We start from the raw sequence: 25218 nt of genomic DNA, 5'->3' as shown, positions 1-25218 counted from the left end.
TCAGCTCCCGACAACCAAGCCTCAGAGAGCGGCAGTGCGGAGGTCGTCCCCCAGGCAGAGGTGGCGCCCCTGTGTCTCCCGGCCACAGGCCTGGCCTGTGAAGTACAGACTGTCCATGCTGAGCTCACCTACCTCCTGACTGTCCTTTCAAGGCCTTGCGGCCCCTGGAGGGCAAGAGCTGTGCTGTCCCTGGTCCCCAGGCCCAGACTCAGCAGGTGTCCGGGGCCATGACCCGAACGTCACCTTTGCCAGCCTGGTAACACATTCCACCCGAGGAACCTCTGAACTCAGATAAAGCCGTAAGTAAATCCAGAGCAATACTGTTTGCTTGCTGATCGGAACGTTGCACATTGCTTACTAGTCACCAGCAGTGGCTCTTGGTCCTGCTCCGGGGACAGCAGGAGCACTTTCCTAGGTTGCAATGGGAGCCTCCAGCAGGCAGCAGCTCAGACCTCTCTTGACAGATGGGGACCCGGAAGGTTAGAGGGCAGGAGTGCCTCTCCTGGCGTCAAGCAGACGCCAGGGACAGGGAGACTGGGACTGGCCCTCAGAGTCTTGCTTCCGGCCCTCCCCCGCGTGCCACGCGCCTCCCCCGCTGAGCTTCCAGCACCCTCCGGACTGTACACTTGTAACAGCTTCCCTTCGCAAAGTTCGTCCTTCACAACTCTCCAGGGCGTGGAGCTGGTTGGTGTGGGCGCACACGAGCCCCTGGAAAGAGGGACCGTAGGCCAGAGAGTCCGGCAAGCCCTCTCAGCCCCTCTGTAAGATGTCTTCTCCCTGCCGTCCTCTCCCACCTGCATTCGGTCCCTTCTGATTCTGCAGCCTGCCTGCCAAGGTCCCTCAGCCTGGAACTTGGCTGGGGCTGTCAGGGAGTCCTGTGGGGCTCCTGTTTTGTCCCCTGTCCCTGGAGGTGCCGTACACATCCACACACTCGAAGCTAAATGTCCCCAAGCTGGCCTATCCCTGGTGTGCCCCTCCATGCATGCTCTTCCAGCTACTAGGCCATACACGATTCATGCATTGGCAGAACTGTGGTCCCGAGGAGGAACTGGGGTTCCTTAAAGCTGAGTTTTGCCTGCTCAGCCCCCATGTGCTAAGCTGCTAACAGGCACCTCCAGCCCAGCTGCCCAAGCCCAGGTTCCCTTGTTACAGAGGTAGCCAGGGAAACCGCACCTTCCACTGGGCCCATCTTGTCTCTCATGGACCGGCTCCTCCTGCCACGTCGGCTGGACCCCGTCCTGTCACAATGGGCCCCCATCTTTAACCAAACCTGCTCCGCCTCACCTTAAACCCTGGCCATATCTTTGCAAAAGGTCACTTCAGGTTGCTGTGGGGCTGAAAGAAGACAGAAGCAGACATTTGGAAAAATCCTCATCCCCTGTTCCCAGCCCACCCCGGCCCTCACTGGGCTGGGAGAAGCAAACCTCCTGCACCCAGTGGGGTGCTGTTCCTCCTCCTTTTTCCAGGACCCCCTGCTTCTGAAGCCCATGCCATCCTTTTTCACCATGTCCTCCCCACCTGCCTCAGCGGGGTTTTTCTTCCTTCTTTGTCACTCCTGTCTGTGTTGTGTGTCTAGCTTCTAGAATATTCCAGGGATCATGCTAGAGTATGTTAGCGATCGCACCCTGACTGGCACGACCCAGTTCAGATCAGCCGGTGGTTTTCAAACATGCTCGCATGTGGGGACCCCCGGGCGCTTCTGCTGCATGGGCTTGACCCCAGAAACCAGCGAAGCGGAGTGTGGGAGTGGGGCCCGAGCAGCTTCATTTTCAGAAGCACGTCACGCGGTTCTGACATGCAGGAAGACTTCCCGATTCATGGTCTGACATTACAGAGAAAGCTGTGTTACCCTGCGGCGCTTTCCAAGTTATTTTACTCTGTCTTCTGGGACAAGTACTGCGCTGCACCCCACACCAGCCAGTCTCCAAACACACCCGTCACCCCAGAAGTTGCCTCAGGCCCGTTTGCATCACGCCCATGTCCACAGCTGCACAGCGCACCTCTCCCTCGTGGGCTAACCTAGTCCTTCTGTGGCTTGCTTGTCCCCAGGGTGTCCCCGTCAGCTTTCTGACCAGCCGGCTGGTCACCGCAGCCAGGACCGCAACCCCAGACTAGACGCAGCAGGTTTTCTCATCCTTCCTACCCAGTAGTCCACCGCTTTGGGCTGAAAAAGCCCCGGGTGTCATTTAACCTTCCAAGTCTCCATTTCTTCACCAGCACAATGGGAATGAGAGTGGTGTCCACCCCCCAGGATGGACGTCAAAGCAAGGCCTGTGCCCAGCGCTGCAGCACGCAGGCGCTGCCAGTGGAAGGAGCCTCCCAATGCTGCCTTCCACCGGCCCAAGGCGTGTGGGGGACGCAGGCCTCTTGCCCACCAGCTCACATTACTGAAGGACAGACGTGGTTTCATTCAGCTCAGCTCAACTTCCGGGCCAAGATTTAAAAAGAGGAAACGAAATATGGGGACAATGGCGAAGCTTCTCGCTGGGCACTGTACCTGTCGGCGACCTCGCAGCCCCTCCGCCCTGACTCACTAGCTGCATTGACATTTCTGAGGAGTCTCTGTATTGACTTATAATTGTCAACAGCTCACAAAGCAGGAACTTCTGGGGCCTTTTTGTAGGACAAATAAAACACACAGCAAATTTCGGCATTCATACCAAGTTTGTCGGTTATCAGAACGTGGACACATCTGTTTCCTCCCAAACACAGCTCTGCAGTGGAAATGACACACAGTCCGGCCAAGTAGCCAGTGGTGTTTATTTGATGTGCTCCCTGGTGCACGGGGCCTGGGCGCCGGCAGGTACCGGGCGAGGGTCCGAGTGGCCGCATGGAGGCAGCGCGGGGGCCTGATGCCAGCGCGGTCGCGTCCTCATCACTGTCCCGATCAGGCACGAGGCAGGGGTTTGAGGTCAGATACGTCGCCCACCCTGGAGGCAGCAGCCTGGCCCGAGGAGGCCGCTGGGGCAGCTGGCTCAGCAGCTGTGGGGCTGGAGCACCGTCCTGATGCCAGCGGCCAGAGCGTGAGGTGTGGGGCTCGTGGCCGTGCAGCTCACAGGCAGGCCCTGTGCGGCCAGGGCACGCGCTGTGGTGGGGCCGATGGCTGCAAACTGCAGAGAGAGGAGAGAAGGGCCTCCGTGTACCAGCCGGTGCCAGCAGCAAGCAGGAGGCGACTTGTGAAGTGCCTGTGGGACACCCTGTCTGCTAGGACACCGCTCCTCGTGCGAGAGCTTATAAATGTGACAAACTCCTGATCGGAACCCGGCGTTACAGGCTGCAAATGCCTTTGCCTCCTGGTCTCATTACAGCCTCAGCGCCAGCCAGTGCGAGACGGCAACACGCCTGCGGCTCGGGGGTTGGCAGGGACTCGAGGCCCAGAATTGGGCCCACCACCGGGGCAGCCTCCTCAAAGCCTTAGCTGCCGACAGTTCTGCCTGGTACCTTGGGGCCCTGGGTGGGGTCAGGTGGAAGGAACACAGAACAGAGTGTGGCAGGCAGGGGTGGTGGCTGTGGACACCCCCGAAAGCAGAGCAGTCCAGACCAGGGCCCTGCACCCAGAGGGTCGGGACACACTTCTCTGCGCCTGTCACTCCACCTGTAAACCCGAGAAGCAGTCCCCACCGCCCAGGTGTGCTGTGATAAAGGTAAAGGCCTTCGCTGTGCCTGACTGCACGAGGGCTGACAGAGCTGGCCTTCGTCCCCAGCTCACACCCTCCTTCAATCCCCCAAGGCCAGTTCACGAGCGTTCCCAGTAGACCACCACAAGGTGATTACGTGTAGACACGTAACAGAGTCCCTAAAATATGTGGATGTAAATCCTTTGAATTAAGATATGAAAAGAGGAACGTTCTTAGCATATGTGCTGCCAAAGCGAGCACAAGAGGAACGTTCTTGGGACAGATAATTTCAAGATGTTTAGCCAGAAAAACAAAGGGGGGAAGGACGCTGACAGCTGTGCCCGGTCCTAAGCTAAGAATTCTACCTGCATTCTCTCTTCCAGTCCTGAGACTAATCCGTCAGGGAGGACCATCCACAGGTCTGTAAAGGCCACAAAGGGATCGTTATCCTCATGGGACAACTGAGAAACAGGCTCAGAGAGGCTAAGTGACTTGTCTGACAGCACCAGCCGGGAAGCGCGCTGCTGAGCTTTAAGCTTGGCCCGGGAACTCCAGAGCCCTGCCTTTCCAGTTCTCCAGAGGGGCGCGCAGGGGGTCTGCTAGGTCAGGAGTGCTCTGACTTGCCATGGAAACTCTAGGATAATTGATCAAATTTTGTTAAATACCTGAAAAAGACCAAAAGTCCCCTGACTACCTCACCTTAATTTGATGGATGTTGTCACCAGATAACTCTTGAATATGCTTGAGACTGTGTGTAAGGCCAGAGGGACTGAAAAACGTGATGCTGGCTGGGACGCCCTGTAGGAGAGAGGACAAGGTCAGTCCTTGCTGTGAGGGCGCGGAGGGAGAGTTCCCCCAGCCCTGTCACCATCCACCCGTGTCCCCAGGCGTCCCAGCAGGTGGTTCCTGGTTGATACTGGCATTCTCTCGTTCTCACCCATGGAGGCCAAGTTCAGGTGAGGAACTGGTTAGAGAGCAGGGTGAGATGGAGAGGCTGGGTGCTGCCGGTGGCTGCTCTGCAGGCCCCCAGGTCTGGCCTGCCTGGCCAGAGGACACAGACCCACATGCCTCGCCGGAGTGGCCAAAGCGCCACTGATGTCTGAAGGCAGCCCTGGAGCCCAGCTCCCTGTCGGCTGGCCAGCCCTGCGGGAAACAGTGCGGACAGCAGACAGCCCACCTGCATGGCTTTCTGCTTTGCTGTGTGCTAAAAGGCTGTCCCAGAACCAGCAATGCGTTCGGGAGCCTGGCCTGAAAGGGGAGGGGGGCATCTTACTGAATCTACATGTGGAGAACGTCAGTCAGCTCACAGGAGCGCCCTCCCGCGCCAGCAGTGCCCCACGAGAGGAGGAACAGTCACAAGGCTACTCTCTGCCTCGGGCTTCCTATGTCTGGGGTGCTGCTCAAAGGGATTTGAGTAAATGATCTCCCTTAATCCTTATAAACACCTTACTTAGATGGTCTATTCCCATTTCACAGATACAGAGATGGAGCCTCCGAAAGCTCACGTCCTCAGTCACACAGCTGGGGGGAGTGGAACCACGCAGACAGGCTGTGTCTCACCCACCTACCCCACCACCCACTGGGTGCCCGCCCGGCCCGAGCTCTAGCTAGAAACAACACCCACCTGCTGGGAATAGTAGCTATTCAGGTTCACTCGGATTCCTGGGTGTGGAATCTTCTGGTAGACGGTTATGCTTTCCATGGGAATCCCTGGACATGATCAAACCGGAAAACAGACTTAGGAACACAGTGGAGTGTGCATGCGGGCAGTCAGTGGAGACCAGGGCAGCACAACCAGCCTGGGACGCGCTGTCGGGAGCTGGGCGTGCTCTGTGCAAGCAGCCTCGCCGGCCCTCTGGCCTGCTGGACACTCAGCAGTCCTGCGGGGGAGGAGGCTGACGGCGGAGGAAGGACAAGTCCCCGAAACCCAAGGCTCCCTCGTACCCTCGATGCCTTTTGTTGCCGTCTGTGTAGCATGTCCACCAGGGATGCTGGAAACCAAAGTTAATCTTAGACTGGAATAAAGAATAAAAAGCATTTTTTTTGAGCAAAATGGAGCTGCAGCGTGGGAGACACAGGTTCATTTGGGTAGCAACCTAAATTGCGTTCCACCGAGACAAAGGAGGCCACCTAAGCAAAAGTTCCCTCCCAGCTTCTGAATTCGGTCATTTTATGTAAGTGCGGTCTCCACATTGCGCAGTTCTGATTGGACGGGGCAGGTGTCAGTCTGTTGGTAGAAGGAAGAAAGCAGGGTGTCCCCGCAGGGGTTGACTCAGAAGGCTGACCAAGCGGGACAGTGTGCAGGGAGCCCAGAGATCAGTCTGAGGCTCTCCCAGTATCCAGAGGATGCCAGAGGCCCCTGTAGGCACATGACCCTGGGCTCTTATTATTTATGAAATGGGGGCCTCGGCTGACCATGGAGAGTCCATCTCAGCAGATTAATTCTTCTTGGCGTTCGCATCAAATGATTCTTCTCGGGGTCACCACTATCAGTACAGAACCCTACACTGAGGACAAGGGGAGGAGGCAGAGCTTGGAGGGAGCTTTTCAAGCCTGGGGCTGAAGCAGGCAGCCCAGGGCCTTCCAGGCACCTTGGATCCTACCACCTCATCCCCAGCAACCTGACACCAGGAAGCAGGTACAAGGGCAGCTCTTGGGGCGCCCGGCCATCCCAGCCCTGCCTCTACATGGCCACGTGCTCCTGGATTGGCCACTGTTCCCCTCTCCCCATGGACCCCACGGACCCTCTGTAGATGCATGGGTTAGGCTCTGGAGTGTCACATTCCTTCCTGTTCCACTCAATGACTGTGAACATCCTAGGATTTTCAGGGCTGGCCATGAGGGAGGAGGCAGGAAGTGACCAGCACCAATGTCAACCACAGATATTTACTAGATAGGGCAGCCACTCAGTGCTGAAACCGTATCAGGTAGTGAAACCTCCAGCTTATAGAAATGAAATTCCTCTTGGGAGGAATCCAGATATTTCAGCAGAAAACAGCAAGTTGTTATCATTACATACCCAAAAACCTAAAGAAAGAAACGGAGGCATCAAGCCTCTGATTTATGTTTCATTTCTTTAAGGATACCTGGGACCACGCTTTCTCTTTTGTTCTCTCAGTTTCTTGTCCCAGAAAGGCTGAGGACCTTGCTGCTCTTATTGCCTACCGTCCTCTGCCATTATCCCCATTGTTCCCGGTTGCCTTTAGAAGACGGATGGTAATGGGGATAGAGAGATCAGCTCTCCCCCCATTTTAATACAGAAGGGGATGTTACAAGGTCCAAGAGCATCCGGGGAATATTCACGTGGATTGTTGGCGGTTCAAAACATCGCAGGCCAATGTATTAGTTGCAGGTCATGGATTGCTTGCCTTGGAGAGCCAGGCAGCGCGTATAAGCTCACACAGCTCTGCAACGCAGGCTGTACGGTTTAAACCCGTTTTACAGACGAGGAGCTGATGCCCAGAGAGAGCCTGTGACCTGCCCGTGCTCACACAGCGAACCAACAGCAGAGGAGAATTCAAATCTGCTTGTCGCACCCTGAAGTTCGTCCTCCAAACCATGGATTACTCACCCCTTGCTCCCAGACCAACTATGTGACAGAAGGTGTGCAGGTGACACCTGAGACATCTGAGTCACTGGGGCTGGTTTTTAGGCAGTGAGAGCCCCGGGAGATGGAGTGGAGTGGTTGCTGCGTGCCATTACAGATCAGCTCCATCCTTAGACTTTCTTCCACATGTGGACCCTGCCCCGGGGTCACGTCCTCTTGGTGAAGGCTCAGTGACACTCTGCCTGTTCCCAGCTGGAGGTGGGCAGGCTGAGAGTAGACATGAAGCCAGGAAAGCAGACCACCTCCACGTCTAGGGTGAGGCGTCCCCCACCTTCCCGGCCTGCTCTGCCTGTAGCCTCTGCAGGGCCGACCACTTCCATTACCACTTCCATCACCAGAAGGCTCTGGGAGGCCCCACGAGTCGGCACACTCAGTCACCTTTGTCCTTGAGCATTTTCGGCAGTATTTCTCCTTTGAGGGTTCCACAAGGAAACAGAAGAGGCAAGGCTGGTGACTCCCCTGTGAATAAATAACCAGACTTAGTAACAGCTTTGTAGAAACTCGGGGAGCTGCCTGTGTACAGGGGGTAGGGAGGGGCAGCTGCTGCCCTGCTCTGCTCCTTCGGGGGCACAGGTGCTTGGGAAACACACCCAACAAGCCTGGGGCTTCTGCCCCCGCTCCTTTAACTCCCAGTGCCCCCGCAGTGGCTCCTGGGCTGCACTATTTAGAAGCAGCCTTTGCACCTTAACTAGAGGTAGAAGGTTAGAAGTCAGGCCTGATGTGGGCACTGGGGCAAACATTCCCTACCAGTGAGGGAGCCGTGGATGGGACCAGCGGTGGCAGGGAAACGGCAGCCAGGAGGGGCTCGGCAGCCACCCCCAACAAAGACAAGCTGCAGTCCACTCCTGTCCCAGCAAGGACAGCAGCCACCAGCCAAGTGCCCAAGGGGTTTTCTGGCAAGCCCAACCACAGGTGTCAAGGGGCCTTCGGAAGAGTCCAGCAGAGTATCGAGCTGCTGCTTCTCCTCCTGACTGCTGGAGGGAGACCGGGAGCTCGGCAAGGGCATCCCGGTACGGGGCAGGCGTCCGTCTTCTTCTCCCCGCACCACCAGTGCCCAGCAGAAGGCCAGGTGCTGCAGGCCCCGTCAACTCTGCTGACCTCGTGGAAAAACTGCCTCGTCGGCACAAGGGAGAAAACTCGAAAATGCCATGGTTGAAAACTCTTTCCTGCGGAAGGGAGATCTATGGTAACTGTGCTTCTGGGAACTAACCCCCTTCAAGAAGTCAAAGGCAAATACAGGCAGACCACGGAGATACTGCCGGTTCGGTTCCAGACCACGGCAATAAAACAAATATCGCAATAAAGCAAGTCGTAATCTTTTTGCTGGTGGAGAGTCTTACCTTCAGTTTGTAAAAAAAGCACATCTGTGAAGTGCAATAAAACACGGTGTGCCTGTAACCCATTCCTTTTTGTGACAGGTTTACTGCCTGCAGATTTTCAACCCAAATAGGCCAATGCTACATAGGTCAAGGTAAAGCTGGTTCGTTCTGCAGAGGTGAGAGATGAGGTCTCCCTGGGACAACAGGGAGGGAAGGGCCTGGCAGGAGTCTAACCCCATCAAAAATGATGAATCGCGGGGCTCAGAGGCCCCACTCTTCATTCCTTTAACAGGAAAAAGGCTGGACTGCCGGGCTAAAGACAGCCAAGGTGTTGAAGATCCTGACTTATGCACCTGGGGTGGGGGGCTTGATAAGTAATCACTGTAGGTCATTAAGACAAGACTGATTGTTTAAAATGTCATTTCACTGGGGATGAAGTGTAAGTGTAAGACTGATGACTTCACGTCTGCAATGATTTCAACCTCTCAGGCGCTGCTATGAGAATCCAAGTCAGGCAGGCAGTGGGAACTTAATTGTAATTAGGATAATGAGGCGTATTTGGAGGGACGGAAGAAGAACCCAGCAAGTCTGCCTTTTCTTTTGTCAGCTCCAAGTCCAGGAGGACATTTCAAATAAACTGCAGTCTGTCTCTGTCTCTGTCTCTCTCCCTCCCTCTCTCTCTCTCAGAATTGTCTTCTACCTTTTATCATTTAACTTGTATTTTCTTTCCCATTAGAGGAGATATCCTGAGAGGGATGAAGAATTGTCTATCAGAACAATGAGCTATCAAATTAAATCCGGTAATAGTTCTAAGTGCTTCCAATAGTGCCTTCACATGGTGACTAAGCGTCTGTTAAGTAACAGAAATAGGCAATAACTATGAATTGGCCTGTTTACTCCAAGCACTGGAAGTAGATTCGTAGCTTCTGAAATTGAGCTTCAGAGTTTACTTGGGGAGAAAACCTTGGTAAAACCGGTGAGACTCCAGATCAGCTGCCAAGGTGGATTCTTAGTTGGACATGTTTGAGTTGGAGATTCGTCAGGGCGCATGACACGCTGGTACTAAATCACAGGAAGTACAAAGGCATTGCAAGGTGCCTCCGGGAATCCCTTCCTTCTCCCCTCCCAGCCTAGGGTCAGCAACTGAAACAGCAGTGTGGCGTCTCAGAAGTGACAGATCCACTCTGCCTTGTTTGCAAAGCAAGCAACACTGCTTGCCGGCCCTGGAGCGGACAGTGAGGAATGACTCAGTTCCCTTCCATCTCCTTCCAGAACTAGCACATCAGCTGTGAGTACAGCCAAACCATCCGCTGTGGAAACAGGCCGGGCCACCTTGCCATTAAGGAGCTCACTGTCGTCCCAGCCCCCCCATAGAACCTGTCATTGTTCTTTGTAAACCAAGGCTCTTCATCCCATGAGCTGTCATCTATAGTGACTGCTATTAGGTTGGTGCAAAAGTAATTGCGGTTTTTGCAGTTATTTTTAACCTTTTAAACCGCAATTTTGTGCCAACCTAATATATTGAAAAAGGAGGGCTGTGAGCTGGTTAATGGTGACCATTATCCTGTGAAAGAACATTAGAAACAAGGAGCCTGGAGCTGGATCATTCTGGAAGGTCTGCATCCTGAGGGAGGGAGTGGCTGGGGGAGGAGCGCAGCCACACTGATGGCCTCCCCACCCCCAGGAGCGAAGACCCGACTGTCTTATTTTGGGTTATGTTTGAGTTGTTTCAGTCCTTTGCTGTCGGGGTGGCGGGAGGTGGCCTGACTCTCAAACAAGCACAGACATTCACAAGTACAGGTAGGCTCTGGTCCCAGGAGGGGCTTCCACACTGCGTGTCAACCAGCGTCATCGTGTAAAGCGCACCAAGGAATTAGTCCTTTCCCTGGGTGGCAGTTGTGAGACCAACCAACAAAAATAAATGGGCTCCATTTAGGGTGACCTTTTTCTACTTACTGGAACAAATATATTCTGCAAGCTTTTCTGCATTTCCACAGCTTTCTCCTTCTGTATCCAGGCCAATTTTATTCACTGGAAAACAACAAGAAATATATTTCTTCGCAGAGCTGTTGAAGTCCCTCGGTTCCTGTGTTGTCCCTTTTATGAGCAGATGCAAAGCCACGCGCTTTACAAGTCTCACAGGGAAAGTCTCTTCCTACGGCTGGTGCAGGAAGGCCACAGGTGTGGTGTCAGATGTGAGGGAGCTGGTCCCGGCCCCACCCTTTCTAGACGCATGGCTTGGGGTAATGTTCCAATTTTCCTGGGCCCTACGGAGCTCCTCTACCAGAGGAAAACCACCACGTGGGACTGTTTTAAGGATCATACGAGATGGTGAGAGCAAACTACTGGCCATCTCGGAGGAGCACGAAAAAGGTGGTTTTCTTCTCAGTCAGGAGGGTGTGAGCCTCTGAGATCTCCTGTTCACAGAGCTTTAGAGAGCCCTCATTTTGGTAGGGAGACGACACCACCCCCATCCAGAACAGTGTCGTGGGTTGACATGGGGAGACTGAAATGGAAGTGGGGGAGGTTTCCTAAGGAGCTGCCAGCAGGGCGCCCCAGGACCACGAAAGCAGGTGGTTTGGGGGAGGGGCTGCGCCGGCCACTACGGTGTGACTTCTGTCCTGAGCTGAGCAAGAAGCAGGCACGCAGGCTCCCCTGCACCTTTCCAGGCGGGAACACTGGTCACTGCAGAGGATGTTAAAGAAGGAACGGCCGGCTGGGTCAGCTCGCTGCCTGTTCGCAGGAACGTGGAACTTCTCCGAGAAAGGAGCTGCTGTGGGCATTCCATGTGGAATTCACAGGACACTGGCTAATAACCAGCTGCGGCTTTAACGTACACACCATAGGCGTTTAATCTCCAGATCATCACAAATGTGCTGAGTCCGAGAGCAAAAGCCACTGGCCACTGTAAGCTTAGTGCAGGAACAAAGCCCTAGCTTAGGACACGTCGCCAGCCAGCCCCTGAAGTAGGAAGGTCTCAGTGCCCCAAGAGCCCTGAGGACTTCCCAGGGACGGAGCTGGGACGTACGTCCTCACAGTGAGGCTGGTACTTAATACGGACAATTGTGTGCATCCTTCTAAGAACCCAGACGGCGGGAAGCATGCCGAGGCCACTGGCTCTGCAGCTCAGCGCAGCTCTGGCTCATCTGATCCTGACACAACCCTCTGAGCTGGACGCGCAGAGATTACGCCTGCGCCTTAGAGACGAGGAGGCTGGTGGGGACTGGTCTACCCCGCAGCCCAGAGCGGCTCTATGTGAAGGTTTGGGGAAATGAATGGGTGGTGTGAGGTCTCTCCCTGCGGCAGGCAGTTCAAGCAACGCCTCCTCTCTTTACCCACTAAAGAGAGCTTCTGTGCGTCATGTCTGGAAAGGTGAACTAAAATCGAGCGTACAACAGTTGGGTGACTGACTTTCATATTAAGATAGGATGTGGTTTCTCCCAAAGATCTTTCAAAACTGCAACATCCCGAATTTCATCTCTCTTCTGATACTATGTTTCCAGCATTTAGAACATGTCCTGTCCCCTCACAACTGGATAAACAGAGCAGCTTGAGGCCGAGACCCCTGCTTTGTCATCTGTGCCACATTTAATGGTGGACCACTCTCAGCTGTTCTGTCTCCAGACAGATTTCTCATCACTGTATCACCACTTGCTTTTTTTCTAGTTTTCTTTTCATTTGACACAACAGTGAGAGCAAAAGGTATATTGATGCTACTGAAATCAGACTGAAGCTTGTGTGATAGCTCAAACTGTTCCTCAGCTAATGTGTGAAAGCATGAGAACAAAATCAAAATAGCAAAATTGATCAATATACTATGTTTGACAGTTGAAATTTTGGTATATAAATCATACGTTGCCTATGTTATTTTCTTTCCTCTTCTACCTCGGGAAAAAAGTGAGTAAAAATGGTACCCACTAAAGAGTGCTCCTGTGCGTCATGTCTAGAACGGTAAATTAAAATCGAGCGTTCAAAAGTTGGGTGATTGATTTCAAGTTAAGATAAGACTCTTAACTTATTTTGGGGGAGATATGCGAGAGTGGAGGTGATTCCCTCGGTGAGACTCTCATGCCTTCTTCCGAGCTGATCTGCTAAGCAAGGGGGTGGGAAGGGGCGGGTGTAAAGACTTTGCTGTGTGAAGAGCCACACATCATCTCTTAATTAATCTAGCAAATTCCAAGTGCTCTCTTTCCCCAACCCCACTTTGTTCTCTGGAAGATGTGCTTTTAATTACTAAACTGTTTTCACTTATATTTCACCTTCCCCCAATATTTTAAAATTCATTTAAATAAACTGAACTGTTTTGAAAGACGGTCAGTCATAGGCTCATTTACTCACAACAGCTAAGCATTGTTTAAGTATTTAAAATGCCTTATGATACTTTTTATTGATTCCCTGTTTATATTTTGTGCTTTAGAAACAATATAAATTCAAGACTATTTGGGAAAATATTAAGAAAATTCTAAAAAAAACAACTATAATATTACTACCTAGAGATAACTATCTTTAATATTTAGTGATTTTCCTTTTAGGTGTTTTTTTTCATCTAGTAAAAATCCACAACATAAAATTTACTATTTTAATTATTTTTAAGTGTATAATTCAGTGACATTAAGTACATTCACAATGATATACAACCATCACCACTACACATTTCCAGAACGTTTTCGTCAATGAGACAAAGACAGCATCACTTTTGTGATATTCCTGCCAGGCATGTAGAACCAGAATGACTCTAATCACAAAGAAACATCAGACAAATTGGGGGACCATCTACAAAATAACTGGCTTGTGCCCTTCAAAAGCGTCAAGATCACAAAGCCAAAGATTGACTGAGATATTTTTTAAACATTTAATAAGCAAAAAATCATACTTTAAGTTGAATTAAAGTGTTTTAAAAAACGAACAAGGCTGAGTGACCTAGGAATGGAGACTCCTGTTTTCTTTTCTGCTCTCTACTGTTACCGCTCACACTTCTGTACTGTGGGTCCCCATGTGTGGGGTTTCCACACCCAGCAATTCTCCAGCCGTCAGCTGGCTGTCCTACGATTTTACTCCGTTCTCACGCTGTCAGACCCCACAGGTTAAGGTCTCAGTCCCACAAGACGGCCCCCACTTCAGACTCCAGTCCCACGTCCAGGCTGTCACCTGGGCTTCTGATGACCTACCGGCTCTAAACTGGAGGTTCCCACCCGCCCCTCCTTGGGTGACCGTTGGCTAGAATGGCTCACGGAACTCAGAAAACTGGTTTCCTAACTGTGGCCAATTTATTACAAAGGGTATTTCAAAGGCTGTAAATGAACAGCAAATGGAAGAGACGCACAGGGCAAAGTATGGGGGTGTGTGTGGGGGCTGCCGAGCTCTCCAGGAGTGGCACCAGCACCCTGCCTCTCCATGTTACTGTCCGCTGGGATTTTTATGGAGGTTCATTACACGGCATGGCTGAGCATTGGTGGTGAATTCAACCTCCCGCCCCTCTCCTCTCCCTGGAGGTGAGGACAGGGGGCAGGAGTCTAATAGTTCCTATTCTAATTACATGACTGGTTCCCTTGGCAACCAGCCCCAACTTTACGGGCTTTCTATAAGTCACCTCATTAAAATAAACTCAGGTGGAGGTGAAAGAGGTTTGTTATGAATAACAAAAGACACTTTCATCTTTATCACTTAGAAAAATTCCAAGGGTCTTAGGAGCTCCGTGCCAGGAACAGGGACAAAGACGAAGTATGTATTTCTTCCCACGCATCACAACACCACAGTGGACTGTCACTGTTTCTTGTTTACCTTGATTGCTTACCTAGAGAAGCGGTGGCATTTCCAACCACATACACCGACTTGGCATTCCATTTTTCTTTCAGGGACTTTTTCCAGACTGTAAAACATGAAATTAGATGTGAGCTGCAAATCCCAAGGTGGCCATCTGGACGGGTGCCCACGGCTGCTTGTTCATCCTAAGACTTGAGAGCGAGGCAAACTTGTAATACGCAAGTCTAAAGGACAGCATCTCCAACTAAAACTCCATTTGTATACTGCCCACATTCTGCACATTTAAAGAAATCATTTTGGTAAATGTTGCAGTATGCCTTGCTTGAAATAGTAAGTAATTTCCACAGTTGGCACTAGAAGTATTTTTAAAGTATACTAGAAAATAAACAGAACTTGAAGAATTAATTTGCAAGGTGATATTAACATTTTTAAAATCTAGATTTTTAAAGAAAAGGCCACTGGTCATTCAAAAAGGTAGCTTAAATGTTTACTAAAGTAACACAATTGGTTTAATTTGAAACATGAATCTGAAAACAGTCAAGAAACTGATGTTGGATGAGAGGGCTCATGTACCCATTAGGTCAAAGTAGAGAAAATTAATTTCAGGATCATAAACCCAATAGCAAACTCTACCATTTTATGGCAAAAATAAGCATCTTTCAATATGGATGAAAGAAATACGAAGAGAAAATGGATTGTACAAATATATCATAAGGCATCTGATACCACCTTTTTAGAAGGCAAGGAAACACTGGTTCTTCCTTCCTAAAATCTAACTAGGGCATAACCCTCCCCTAAATTCAATAGTGTTACTCTACCCTTTACACTTCTATGGGAAATTCCCTTTAAACAGTAATGGAAGATTGAGTTTCACCTTTCTTCCCTACCCCCAAATGTGAATACTATTTATTTTAAAATTATCTCTAGCATGTGAACAAACTGACAGGGTAAGTAGATAGATAGAAATGAGCAGGAGGAGAGACTTAGCCCCGGTTAGAAAGCCCCTTGCTGTAGCTCCTACTTGGGTCAAGACCCCTCGCACCGGCCCAACAGAATTCCAGGATTCCACATGCTTCTAAATAGAAGAAATGCATTGTCAAAAGCCAGAGAACAGAGGAAGCCATCCTGCTTATCAGAACCACCAATACCTTACCAGGACCACCAAGCCAAGCAGGATTCCAGGTTTACATATGCCGCTAGGGGATGTCATTACACGTGCCCTAAACCAAAGGGACGTGTTTACACATGCCCCTACATCAAAGAAAAGCATTGCTCAATACCAGAGAAGGCAGGACTCCGCACCACAGGGGGAGAAGGAGAGATAAGAGAAGGGGGAGGGCGAGGCAATTCTACCCATAGAAATAAAAGCCCTCACAGTGTAAGGCGAGGCTTCTTCCCTCCCTTGGGTCAGCCTGAGCCACGTCTTGGAGTGTACTTTCTTGTACTAATAAACTTCTGCTGTTCATGCTTCACAAACTGTCTCTTGACTAAATTCTTTCCTTCAAGAAGAGAAGAACCAAGGTACAACATCATTTCCTGGTAACAAAACCGTTCTCCAAGGCTCACAGCAGATCACAGCTGGAGTGAGTCGTGGACGAAATCAGAAAGCCCAGCTTGGAGCCAGCTCTGCCCCTTCACTTGGGTATGTTTCTGGGTGGGTCAGCTAACCAGCTCGTCGGATTTCCCATCTGGATAACTGGGATTAACTACAGCTATCCTGCCGATATCACAGAGCTGTGAGAATCAAAATAAGAAAATATTCAGGAAAATGCTTTTTAAGCTGGAAAGTTATGGTGTCCATTCTGGGGTTTTCTTCTTTTTCATCATCTTCATCCTCAAAGCACATACAAGATGAAAAACACAACTGTGAGACGAAGATTCCTTGAAGCACCGCTGGCGGGCAATTTGGGCGCTTCTCCACCGTGAGTTTTCTCTCCACTCTGGAATGACAGCACTTCTGGCTCTGAGCTGCTGTGCTTATTGGGCAGCACGAGTCCTCATCCCTACGGAACGCATCAGACTTCCTCTTCAACGGGAGGGGTGTCTATGAAATCACCAAGAAGGTGAGCTTCTGGACTGTCATGAGGCCTGATTAAATGTAAAGACAGACTAACGACCACTCACCACTGTCACTCACTCACTGCCCGCCCTGTGCCAGGCAAGGTCCAGAATGTTTCTCTTCGGGAGTCACTCTCTGAAGCTGGACTCACACACACATCTGTGACTCATAGACCATGTGGTCTTGGAGCTCCTCAGGCTCCTCGCTGGGCAGGTACTAACAGCACCTGCCTCAGAGGTAAAGCACTCAGGACTGTGTGGCACATAGTAGGCCGTTCTAAGTCCCAGCTAGCTCCTAGGGGAAGTGATGGGCCCATTTTACAAACAAGGAAACTGAGGCTCAGCACTGTCCAGGAACTACCCAAGGTCAGAACGGCCATCTGAGCCCAGGCTGAACTCGCTGCAAAGCCCTTTCGGTAACCACCCACCCTGCTGTCTCCACTCGTTATTATAACTGGAGCTGCTCAGGCCTGACTCACTGGTGCCATGGCTGTGGATCAGGGCGTACTCTTCCCAGGCCTCAGTTTTCTCATCTGTAAGATGAGGACTACAGCATGTGTACCTCTGATTAAATGAGATAATGAATGTAAACATAGAGCCTGGTAGGCAGTACGCTACCACGAAGCTGTTTGATCGAGCAGACCAAGGCGGTTGGTCAGTCTGAAGCCCGAGCTCCGTTCCTTTGTTGTGATGGAGAGGGAAGGAGGCAGGAAGAGTGTCTAAGGGTCATGTCTCATTGAGCACCTGGCACGGCACGCACTGCTTTCTCATATATTGTTGGATCCTCTCATCATCGTTTGAGGAAAGAGACTGGCGCCAATATACTGAGGGGGGCTGTGAGCGCCTGGCAGGTGAGCATTTTGACGGCCCCTGTGACGTCTGTCTGGGGTTTAGGAGGCAGCAATGCCTCCTGTTTCCCAAGGCAGGGTGTGTGACATGGCCCCGCGAAGTGCTCACTCCCATCAGGACGCTCACAAGCTGGCATGTCCTTCTGTGTGGGACAGCACGACACAGCTTACAAGGAGAAAGGTCATTTCCTGCTCCCACCAAAGGTTTCACAAACGTGAAGTAACCTGGCACCTCAGGACTTCTTGAGCTAAAAGTGACTGCAATTTTTCACACCTGAAGTACCTGTATCTGCAATCTATTAGGTTAGTGCAAAAGTCATTGCAGTTTTTGCCATGATTTTTAACCCTGTAAACCACAGTGACTTTTGCACCAGTGTAATCGCATTGCCAAGGGGAGAAACCAGAGTGAAGTCCAGTGGAATTCACAGCAGACCCAGCCTCACCTTCAGTTTTACTGTCTTCCTCCAAACACAGTTCCACAGCTTCCACTGCTCGGGGACTGGTGAAAATGAGTCCTCCATAATCTTCTGGATGAGACAGCTGCACACCAAATAACAACAAAGGCATTTTATATGATGGCTAAGCTCGACATTTCCCAGAATTCCAAATGCTCAGAGGTGTAGCAGGCCAACTGATTCATTCCCTGTACTCGTCCATCCATCCACGCATCCGCTCAGTACTGACTGAGAGCTGACCCCGTGCCTGGACCTACCCTAGGCCTTTAGGAATACAGGTGAATCCGTTACTCCTGGCATTCCCTCAAGCAGCTCAGTCGAGGGGGACACAGGCAGGTGTAGGGAAGGGTGGTAGATGTAACCAGGGCAGAGAGGGGCAACGGGTCTCAGCCTGGGCTTGGGCTGGAGGGGAGACCTGACCTGCATGTGTGATAGAACTGGAATATTCAAGGGGCGCTATCCATGCTGAAGCCCTGATTTTCAAAGAAAATGACAGTGGTAAGATCTCCTGAGCATTTGTTCTGAGCCAGGCGCTCGGCTGTTTCATACAGATCCCTTCACTGAATCTGTCCAAGTTCCCTGTGAGATCGGGGAGGGGTAGCGGGGGTGCTATGCTCACCTCCTAGATTATGCACACAGGCTTGGAGAGGCTGAGGAACCAGCCCGAGCTGAGTGGTGATCGTCCCTGGGGACCTCTCTGGCCTGTGCTCACTGGACACCCGGGGGGCCTGATGGAGGGTTCAGAGAAGCCCTTGCGGAGCAGGGTGGTTGGTGTTGAGGGACAGGCTCCTGATTTCAAGTGATGAGGCCTCGGTTCCCCTTTAAAGCTGCGTACAGAAGAGCATGCCAACTCGGGCCCCTCTTACATCATTCCCTTAGCGCACAGACCCAGGGCATGGGAACGTGATAAATGCCAACTCAGTGTCTGTGGAATTGAAAGAAGAAGTGATATTCTGCTCAACCTGAAAGAACAGGAAGCTTTTCAGAGCGTGAAGGGCACGGCTGTGAGGTGCAGAGACCGAGGGTGAACCTGGTGCTAACGGGCCATGGAGCCCCGTGAGCAGGGCCGGGCACCCTGCTTCCATGAAAGCCACCTGGCTCCTGGCCCACGCGTCCAGAAAGGAGCGCCCGGGAAATGCCCTGAGGTGTCTGTGTGCGCAGTGGTGGGGTTGCCTGGGCACTGACTCTTTAGCCTGAAATACCTGAAAGGCTTTGCTGGGATCGTCCCTCCCACACCTGGCAGCAGAGCTGATGCTGTGGGGACACGTCCTGGTCTCGAGTCCCGACACTGCCTCTTATTGGCTGGAGGCCTCCGCCAAATTGCCCAGCCTGGGACCTCAATCTCTAACACGGGAAAACTAACACCTGTGCGGCCACTTTGCACAGGTTGGGGCGGGTGGGTTAAAGGAGAGGATGAGCGGGAAAGGACTGAACTGCTGAGAACAGTGCAGCTCTGGTGCCCTCCCCACAACCTGCCCTCCTGGGCCTCCTCACAGAACCCAGTCCAAGCCAGGGCAGCTTTCTGGAAGAGCTGATGGAGGAGGCTCAGGCCGAGAACCCAACAGCAGCCCAATCTTGGCGCTACGTGGGGCTGTGCTGCCCTGTTTTGAAGTTTGGTACTGAAATGAGGGGAAGTAACAAAGTCCTCCGGCTTGGGTTGGCACGGAGTCTCAGGAACTAAATGTGTCACACTTAGAAGTGACAGTGCTCAGACAGTGACAGACCTTACCTTCTCCGAGAAGCTGGGAAGAGACAAAAACTCAAATGATAAAACAGGGATCAAAGTGGCTTCAAGTCCATGTAATCCTAATTCCTGCAAATAAAAGAATATAGTTCTGGATTGGCCAGGGTGGTTTGGAAAATAAGGAAAGGGTGATGGTATCATATGAACAACTTATTCTTTGCCAATTCCTCGGTTTTAGCATCCCTCCTCCCGCCCCCACTTCATTGGTAAGGCAGCACTGTGCTTTCCGGGACCAGGAGTCTCGGGCACTCACCCTGATGTACGGATCCTGGCCACTGTCATCCTCCTTGGCGTCTTTCAGTAAAAGAACCTTCATTATTGCCTGGCAGTCCTTACAGGGCACTGTGACAGCAGGGAAACAGATCTTAATTAGATCGCAAAGTCTTCCTAGGCCAGGAGCACGGGGAAGGAGATAATCGCTGCTGGCTGACATCATACCCCCTGCACACTGAGTCAGCAGCACTCATGGGCTTGTTCCTTCTGAAGACTCATCCCTGATAAGGCTGAGGGGCAGCATGTTGGCCCTTGATACCACTTGGAAAGGCAGATGAAAGCCATTAGGCAAAGCCAGTGTCCTAGTCAAACATTTAAGGCTCACAGAAGAGAAGTGAGGCAAATTCTGGGTTGTTTCAATAACAAATACAGAAATGGGTGTCTTGTATTTTAAGGAAATAAATACTTCCCTTTCAAGTTATATAGGCTAAGTTACTCACAAGCTCTTTAGGAAATGATTATATTGACTTCTTCTCAAACTACGTTTTATAAATGTTGTCAAGTATCATGAGACAAACTTTCAAAAATGTTCTGACAATCTAGAAAACAATTTATCGATATATATCAAAAGCCTTATGTACTTCATACCCTTTCTTCCTATAATTTCACATCTAAGAATAAATACTAAGGCAATACTCATAAATATATGCAAAGATTAACATAAAGTTGCTCATCCTGGAATTCTAATTTTTTATTATTGAGATATAATTGACATACAATATTGTTTAAGATGTACAATGTACAGATTTGATAGACTTACATATTACAATATGATTAACACCTCTGTCATGTCCCCAAATTACCATTTCTTTTTATTGTTGTGAGAACAAGTAAGATCTAATCTCTTGGCAACTTTGAAGTTTATAATACAGTATTGTTGACTATAATCACTATGCTGTGCATTAGATTCCCCAGAATCTATTCAACTACTAGTTGCAAGTTTGTATCCTGGTATTCTTTGTAATTGTAAGTAATTGGAAACAATGTAAATGTCTAACAATGAGAATGGTTAAATAATTTATGGTACAGTTATATGAAATCATTAAAATAGTAATCATTTAATTAAATGGATTAGATCATCACAAAATAATATTAAGTTAAAAAAATCAGGATTTAGAATTGCATAAATAGTATGATTTTATAGATTTTATACATATATACATATATGAAAGAATAAGCACCAAAATACTAATAGTAATTATTTCTGGTGGTAGGTTAGGGTGATGATTTTCTTCTTTACCTCTTTCTGTATTTCCAAGTTTTCTTACAACATTAAATTCCTTTGTATGGAGGAGAGAAAAGTACATTATAACCACCCCAGAGGCCTCAAAATAAATGCTGCCAAAGAACTGGAGAAAAAACTGCTTCCAGTGCAGATTATTATCCTGTACCTATCATTAGACCTACCAGCAAATTACCTAATAAACATAATACAGTAATTGATAATAGTCAAACAGGGTGTATTGCTCAGAGCAGAAATGTGTTAACTCTGGGAACCATTACTTATAAGTTATTACTGAAAACAGAGAGTGCCAAAAAATGTATACACATTTTTTTTTGTATATACATTTTAAGAAAGGAAAAAAAAACTGTATTAAAATTGTAATCATAAATACCGGTAACAAAAGATGAATACAAGTTATGTGCATACATTTTTTTGGCACCCCCGGTATTTCCAGAACATTGTAATATCTGTAAGACGCCTTAGGAAAATTTGGCTCAAAATGAACTGCTTTGTATCTAAGCAACCAAACCTGGTGAACAAATACTAATTATGAAATCAAGTTCCAATTATTGCGGCTGTTGAGCTGTTAGCTAGAGGGAAAGTGGGCAGCATCATTTGTCTCATTTCCTGAAGTTACTGAGACTGTGTCTCACACCGAAATCAGGAATCTACCTTTTCGTGATGGTGAGTCTTATGTGTCAACCTGGCTAGGCTCGGGTCCCCACTCATTCGCAAACGCTAATCTAATTAAGCGTTGCCTGGAAGGTATTTTGGAGATACGGTAAAGTGCACCATCAGATGACTTTTAGTAGAACAGATTAATTTAGATAATCTGGACGGGGCTGACGACTCAGTCAGTGAAAAGGCCTGAAGAGCAGAACTGAGGCTTCGGGCGGAGGAAGCAATTCCTCCTGTGGACGCAGCTTCAGCTCGCGCCGGAGTCCTGCCCTCTCCGTGGACTGCACTGTGGATTTCAGACCTGCCCGCACAGTTGCAGTAAGTCTCCTAATATATCTATATCTGTCCCCTACTGGTGCTGTTTCTCTGGTTGAACCCTGACCACGCATCTTCCAATTTGGGCGTCGCAGGAATCTGCTACGTCACTGAGCAGCAGGTAAAACTTGGCATTTTCGGCCAACGCGCAATTCTTTCCAGGGCACAAAGAAAGCAACTATTGTGGGTGCTTAACAGCACAGTGCAAGCTTACTGCTGTTGGAAGCGGGGATCTCCTGGCCACCAACCTCCTCCCGGCCTCCCGTGGCCCCGCCGCGGTTCTAGGTCCCCAGGTTTCAACAGGGGAGTTAGTGACGCTCTCGGGTACCCGGGCGCAGCGTCCCCCGGTGATTCTAACAGTGCCCCGCAGGGACCCGCAGTGTCCCCCCTCGGGGCCTGCGTTACTCACGGGGGCGGGGCCAAGCTCCAGCACCCCTCGTGCTCGGGGGTCGCGTGCTGGAGGGCACTGGGGTGCTGATAACCAGTGACCCGTGCAGGGCACCTCTCGGGGAGGGTGACACCTGAATGACAATGGCAGTGAGGACAGTTCACGGAGGCGACCTCGGAGTTCAGATCTGAGCGACAACAGCCAGAGGAGAAACGTTCAAGTGTCAGGAAGGGCCCCTGGCGTCCCCAGGAAAGGCGGGGATGCCGGGCGTGCGTGGAAGGGACCAGGGGACTTTGGTTCCACGAGAAACAGCACTTCTCGGAAAGCTTCCAGCCGGGAGAGGCAGCGAGGGGGCTTCTGTGCGGAGGGGGCGCCGCCGCAGGCTGGGCAGCGGCGCGGGTTTGGGGGTTCCGCAGGGGACAGGGACGGGTCGGCCGCTAACGTCACTTCTAACGTTGCCACCAAGGCAATTCTGGCTGAAATCGGCTGTCCGCAGCCAGGCTGGCGACGGCTGGGCGCAGGCTGAAGACAAGTGCCTTCCGTCTTCGCATCCCGCCACGTCTCCGTGGCACCGAGGGCGGGGACACCTACCTCGCCGGCCCGGTGGGCCCGACAGGTCTGGGAGCCGGGGCCGCGCGCAGCGGGCGCGGGCGCTGGGCAGCCACCCGGAGGCGCGGTATCGCGATGCCAACCAGGAGGCTGTGGGGATGCGGGCGTGATTAGCAGGGGCGGGGGCGGCACCCTCGCCGCGCGGCCCGAACTACCATGGCGACGACCCTCACGTGCACTGCGGGCACCGACACCGCCGCCCCAGGTCGCGGAGCCCGCCCTGCTCGCAGCTGGCGCCCCGCGCATGCGCTTCGACATCCAGGCCGGGGGCGGGGCAGGTCCACCGAGATGGGTCGAACCACACTCGGCGAAGGGGAGGGGGAGTCCTGGAGGAGGAAAGGAAAGACGGAGGGAGGAAGAAAAGGCCAAGATGGGACTGCAAGATGGACTTGACTCTGAAGGATCACGGTCGTGGAATTCAGCAGGGGCCCTGAGTGGGGTTGTCGCCGATCCAGCGCCGAAGCGCTGTGTGGTGTCCACCCCCGCGGGCGGTGTGGATGAGTCCGGAAGGGCAGGCGGCGGAGGTTGCGCAGGCGCAGCGAGGCCAGAAACATGGCGTCCAGGCCCAAGCGGCGCGCTGTGGGTCGTGGCGCTTCGCGGCCGCCGGCCTCCGGGATCCCGCGGCCAGAGGAGGAAGCGGAGGATGAAGTGGAGGACGAGGACGAAGACGCTGAAGACAGTGACGAAGAAGAGGAGGAGGACGACGAGGTCGTCGACGAGGTGAGAAGCCCCCGCAGCCCCGTGCGGTGTCCCTCGGGGCCGAGCCTCCGCGAGCCCGGGCGTGAGAACGCGGGCGCTGCCTGGAGTCCCGCCTGCCCGGGCGGTCCCGGGGTCTGTCAGCGCAGTTTGGAGACGGTGAGAGGTGGTCACTCCGGTTCCGCTCCGCGTCTCCGCCCTGCGGCCGCGGAACTTGTTTTCCAAGGTCCCCGCCGGCCGCTCCCCGCCCCCCGGGAACGTGCCCCGCGCCTCCCCGGCCCCGCCCCGTCTTCCGGGGCCGCCCGGTGCTCCGGCCGGCGGGGAGCGGGGGGCGGGCCCTCGTGGCGCCGAGCCCCGGGGAGCCGCTTCCCCCACGGCCGCCCCCGCCCGAGCGCCGCGGGCTCCCACGCGCGCCGGTGGGGGCAGGAGGACCAGGCGGCCGCCGCCGCCGCGGAACCTGTGACGTGGGCCTCGCCGCTCGTCGGCGCCGCTTCTGTGCGTGGGTCCCGCGTGCAGCGGGCGCTCGGACCGGACCGGGAGCTGAGTGTGACCCCTCGTCCCGACCCCCGCGCAGCGGCCGCGCCTCCCGAACCTCGTCCTCGGCGTCCGGGCCGCTCTCCTCTCCCGTCCGCCGTCGCCTCTGGGCCGCGGCGCTGCCGGGTGTTACACGGGCGCCCTCCGCCCTTCCCCGCCACGCGCTGCAGGCCACCCGCGCCGGGGGGCCGCGAGGACGCGCGTGTCTGTCCGCACCACGGACCGCCCGTCACTTCCCGTTGCGTTTGGAAGAAAATGGGGGAATCTCCGTGGCCGAGGGCCGGCGGGTCAGCCAGTGTGGCTGCATCAGAATAAGCGAGAAGGAGACACGGGAAACGAAGTCCGAGTCCGACACCGGCGGGGGCCGCAGAGCAGCCCGGTGCGGGGCCAGCCCTCCCCGAGCAGCGCCGCGCGGCCGCCCCGCGTCCTCAATCGGTCCCACCATGTTTCAGCTAAAAGAACTTGAGCCGCTTATCTTGTTACGTTTGAATTACAGAAATCAGCGCTTCTCGCATGCACATGGCTCATCTGTCAAACCGCCAAGAGTTAAAAGTCTGTGTAGTAACTATCACTGACGACAGTGTGAGCAAACGGGCACTTACATACACCGTCGTGGGGTGTGAATTGCGCCACCTCTTTGGAGAGCAGTTTGCCAATACCCAGCACATGTTACAGTGGATACATCCCCGACTCGGTAATTCTACTTTAATAATAGTGATTCACGATGGTCCAGGCTCTGTGCACTTGGCATTGACTCGTTTAATGTTTACTTCAACCATACGACTTAGTAATTGCCATTTTACTGCCAAAGATACCGAGCAGGTTACATGAAAACAGGATGTATAGTGAATGCTGTGTGAGCGAAAGACGAAACAAAATACATTTGATTGTACGCGTTGAAAACTTATTGAAAGGACAATTTACTACTGACAGTAACCTCTGCAGAGTGGGGCCGTGGGTAATAAGACTTTTCCCTCTCATCTCTGCACTCTGCAGTGTGTACCACTGACATGCATACTTTTTTGACTGAAGAAATTGTTAAAGTTTTTAGGGCAGTTCCCTATACTCAGACAGTTAGTAGATATTGAT

The 25218-nt window shown here is 52.0% G+C and overlaps 2 protein-coding genes across 10 annotated transcripts in view; one reads left to right on the top strand and one right to left on the bottom strand.

The window, feature by feature from the left end:
- Positions 1-1745: 1745 nt before the first annotated feature.
- UROS (uroporphyrinogen III synthase) lies at positions 1746-23827 on the bottom strand. 5 transcript variants are annotated; one of them, XM_081074235.1, is made up of 10 exons: positions 22882-23317; positions 19665-19753; positions 19397-19480; positions 17656-17752; positions 14338-14412; positions 10500-10574; positions 7603-7683; positions 5242-5327; positions 4317-4415; positions 1746-3110 (listed from the first exon to the last, which is right to left on the bottom strand). In XM_081074235.1, exons 2-10 carry the CDS (start codon positions 19725-19727, stop codon positions 2976-2978), a joined length of 795 nt encoding a protein of 264 aa, XP_080930361.1. In that variant the 5' UTR covers positions 19728-19753; positions 22882-23317; the 3' UTR covers positions 1746-2975. The 5 variants fall into 5 exon arrangements, 3 of the variants coding, with proteins under 3 accessions (XP_080930361.1, XP_080930362.1, XP_080930363.1); XM_081074236.1 differs by having other exon boundaries at positions 2554-3110; positions 22312-23827; XM_081074237.1 differs by having other exon boundaries at positions 2554-3110; positions 21582-23125.
- The window catches only part of BCCIP (BRCA2 and CDKN1A interacting protein), a 29706-nt gene continuing 27920 nt past the window's right edge, over positions 23433-25218 (top strand). For all 5 annotated transcript variants that reach the window (XR_013994978.1, XR_013994979.1, XR_013994980.1 and 2 more), the window contains exon 1: positions 23433-23619. Coding sequence is in view for 2 of the 5 variants with exons in the window: in XM_081074233.1 (XP_080930359.1) it covers positions 23452-23619 (168 nt within the window). In the remaining 3 variants the exon portion in view is untranslated. The remainder of the gene's footprint in view (positions 23620-25218) is intronic.

Source organism: Rhinolophus hipposideros (assembly GCF_964194185.1).
Source record: "Rhinolophus hipposideros genome assembly, chromosome: 15".
Lineage (NCBI taxonomy): Eukaryota > Metazoa > Chordata > Mammalia > Chiroptera > Rhinolophidae > Rhinolophus > Rhinolophus hipposideros.
This window is presented reverse-complemented; position numbering and strand designations above follow the sequence as displayed.

Excerpts from the sequence above, each read along its gene's own strand:
- UROS (XM_081074236.1), bottom strand. The coding sequence starts at position 19,727 with ATGAAGGTTCTTTTACTGAAAGACGCCAAGGAGGATGACAGTGGCCAG. Across the intron at positions 19,481-19,664 it reads GCCAGGATCCGTACATCAGG|GAATTAGGATTACATGGACT; the intron begins GTGAGTGCCCGA and ends TTTTATTTGCAG. Across the intron at positions 4,416-5,241 it reads ATAGCTACTATTCCCAGCAG|GGCGTCCCAGCCAGCATCAC; the intron begins GTGGGTGTTGTT and ends TCTCTCCTACAG.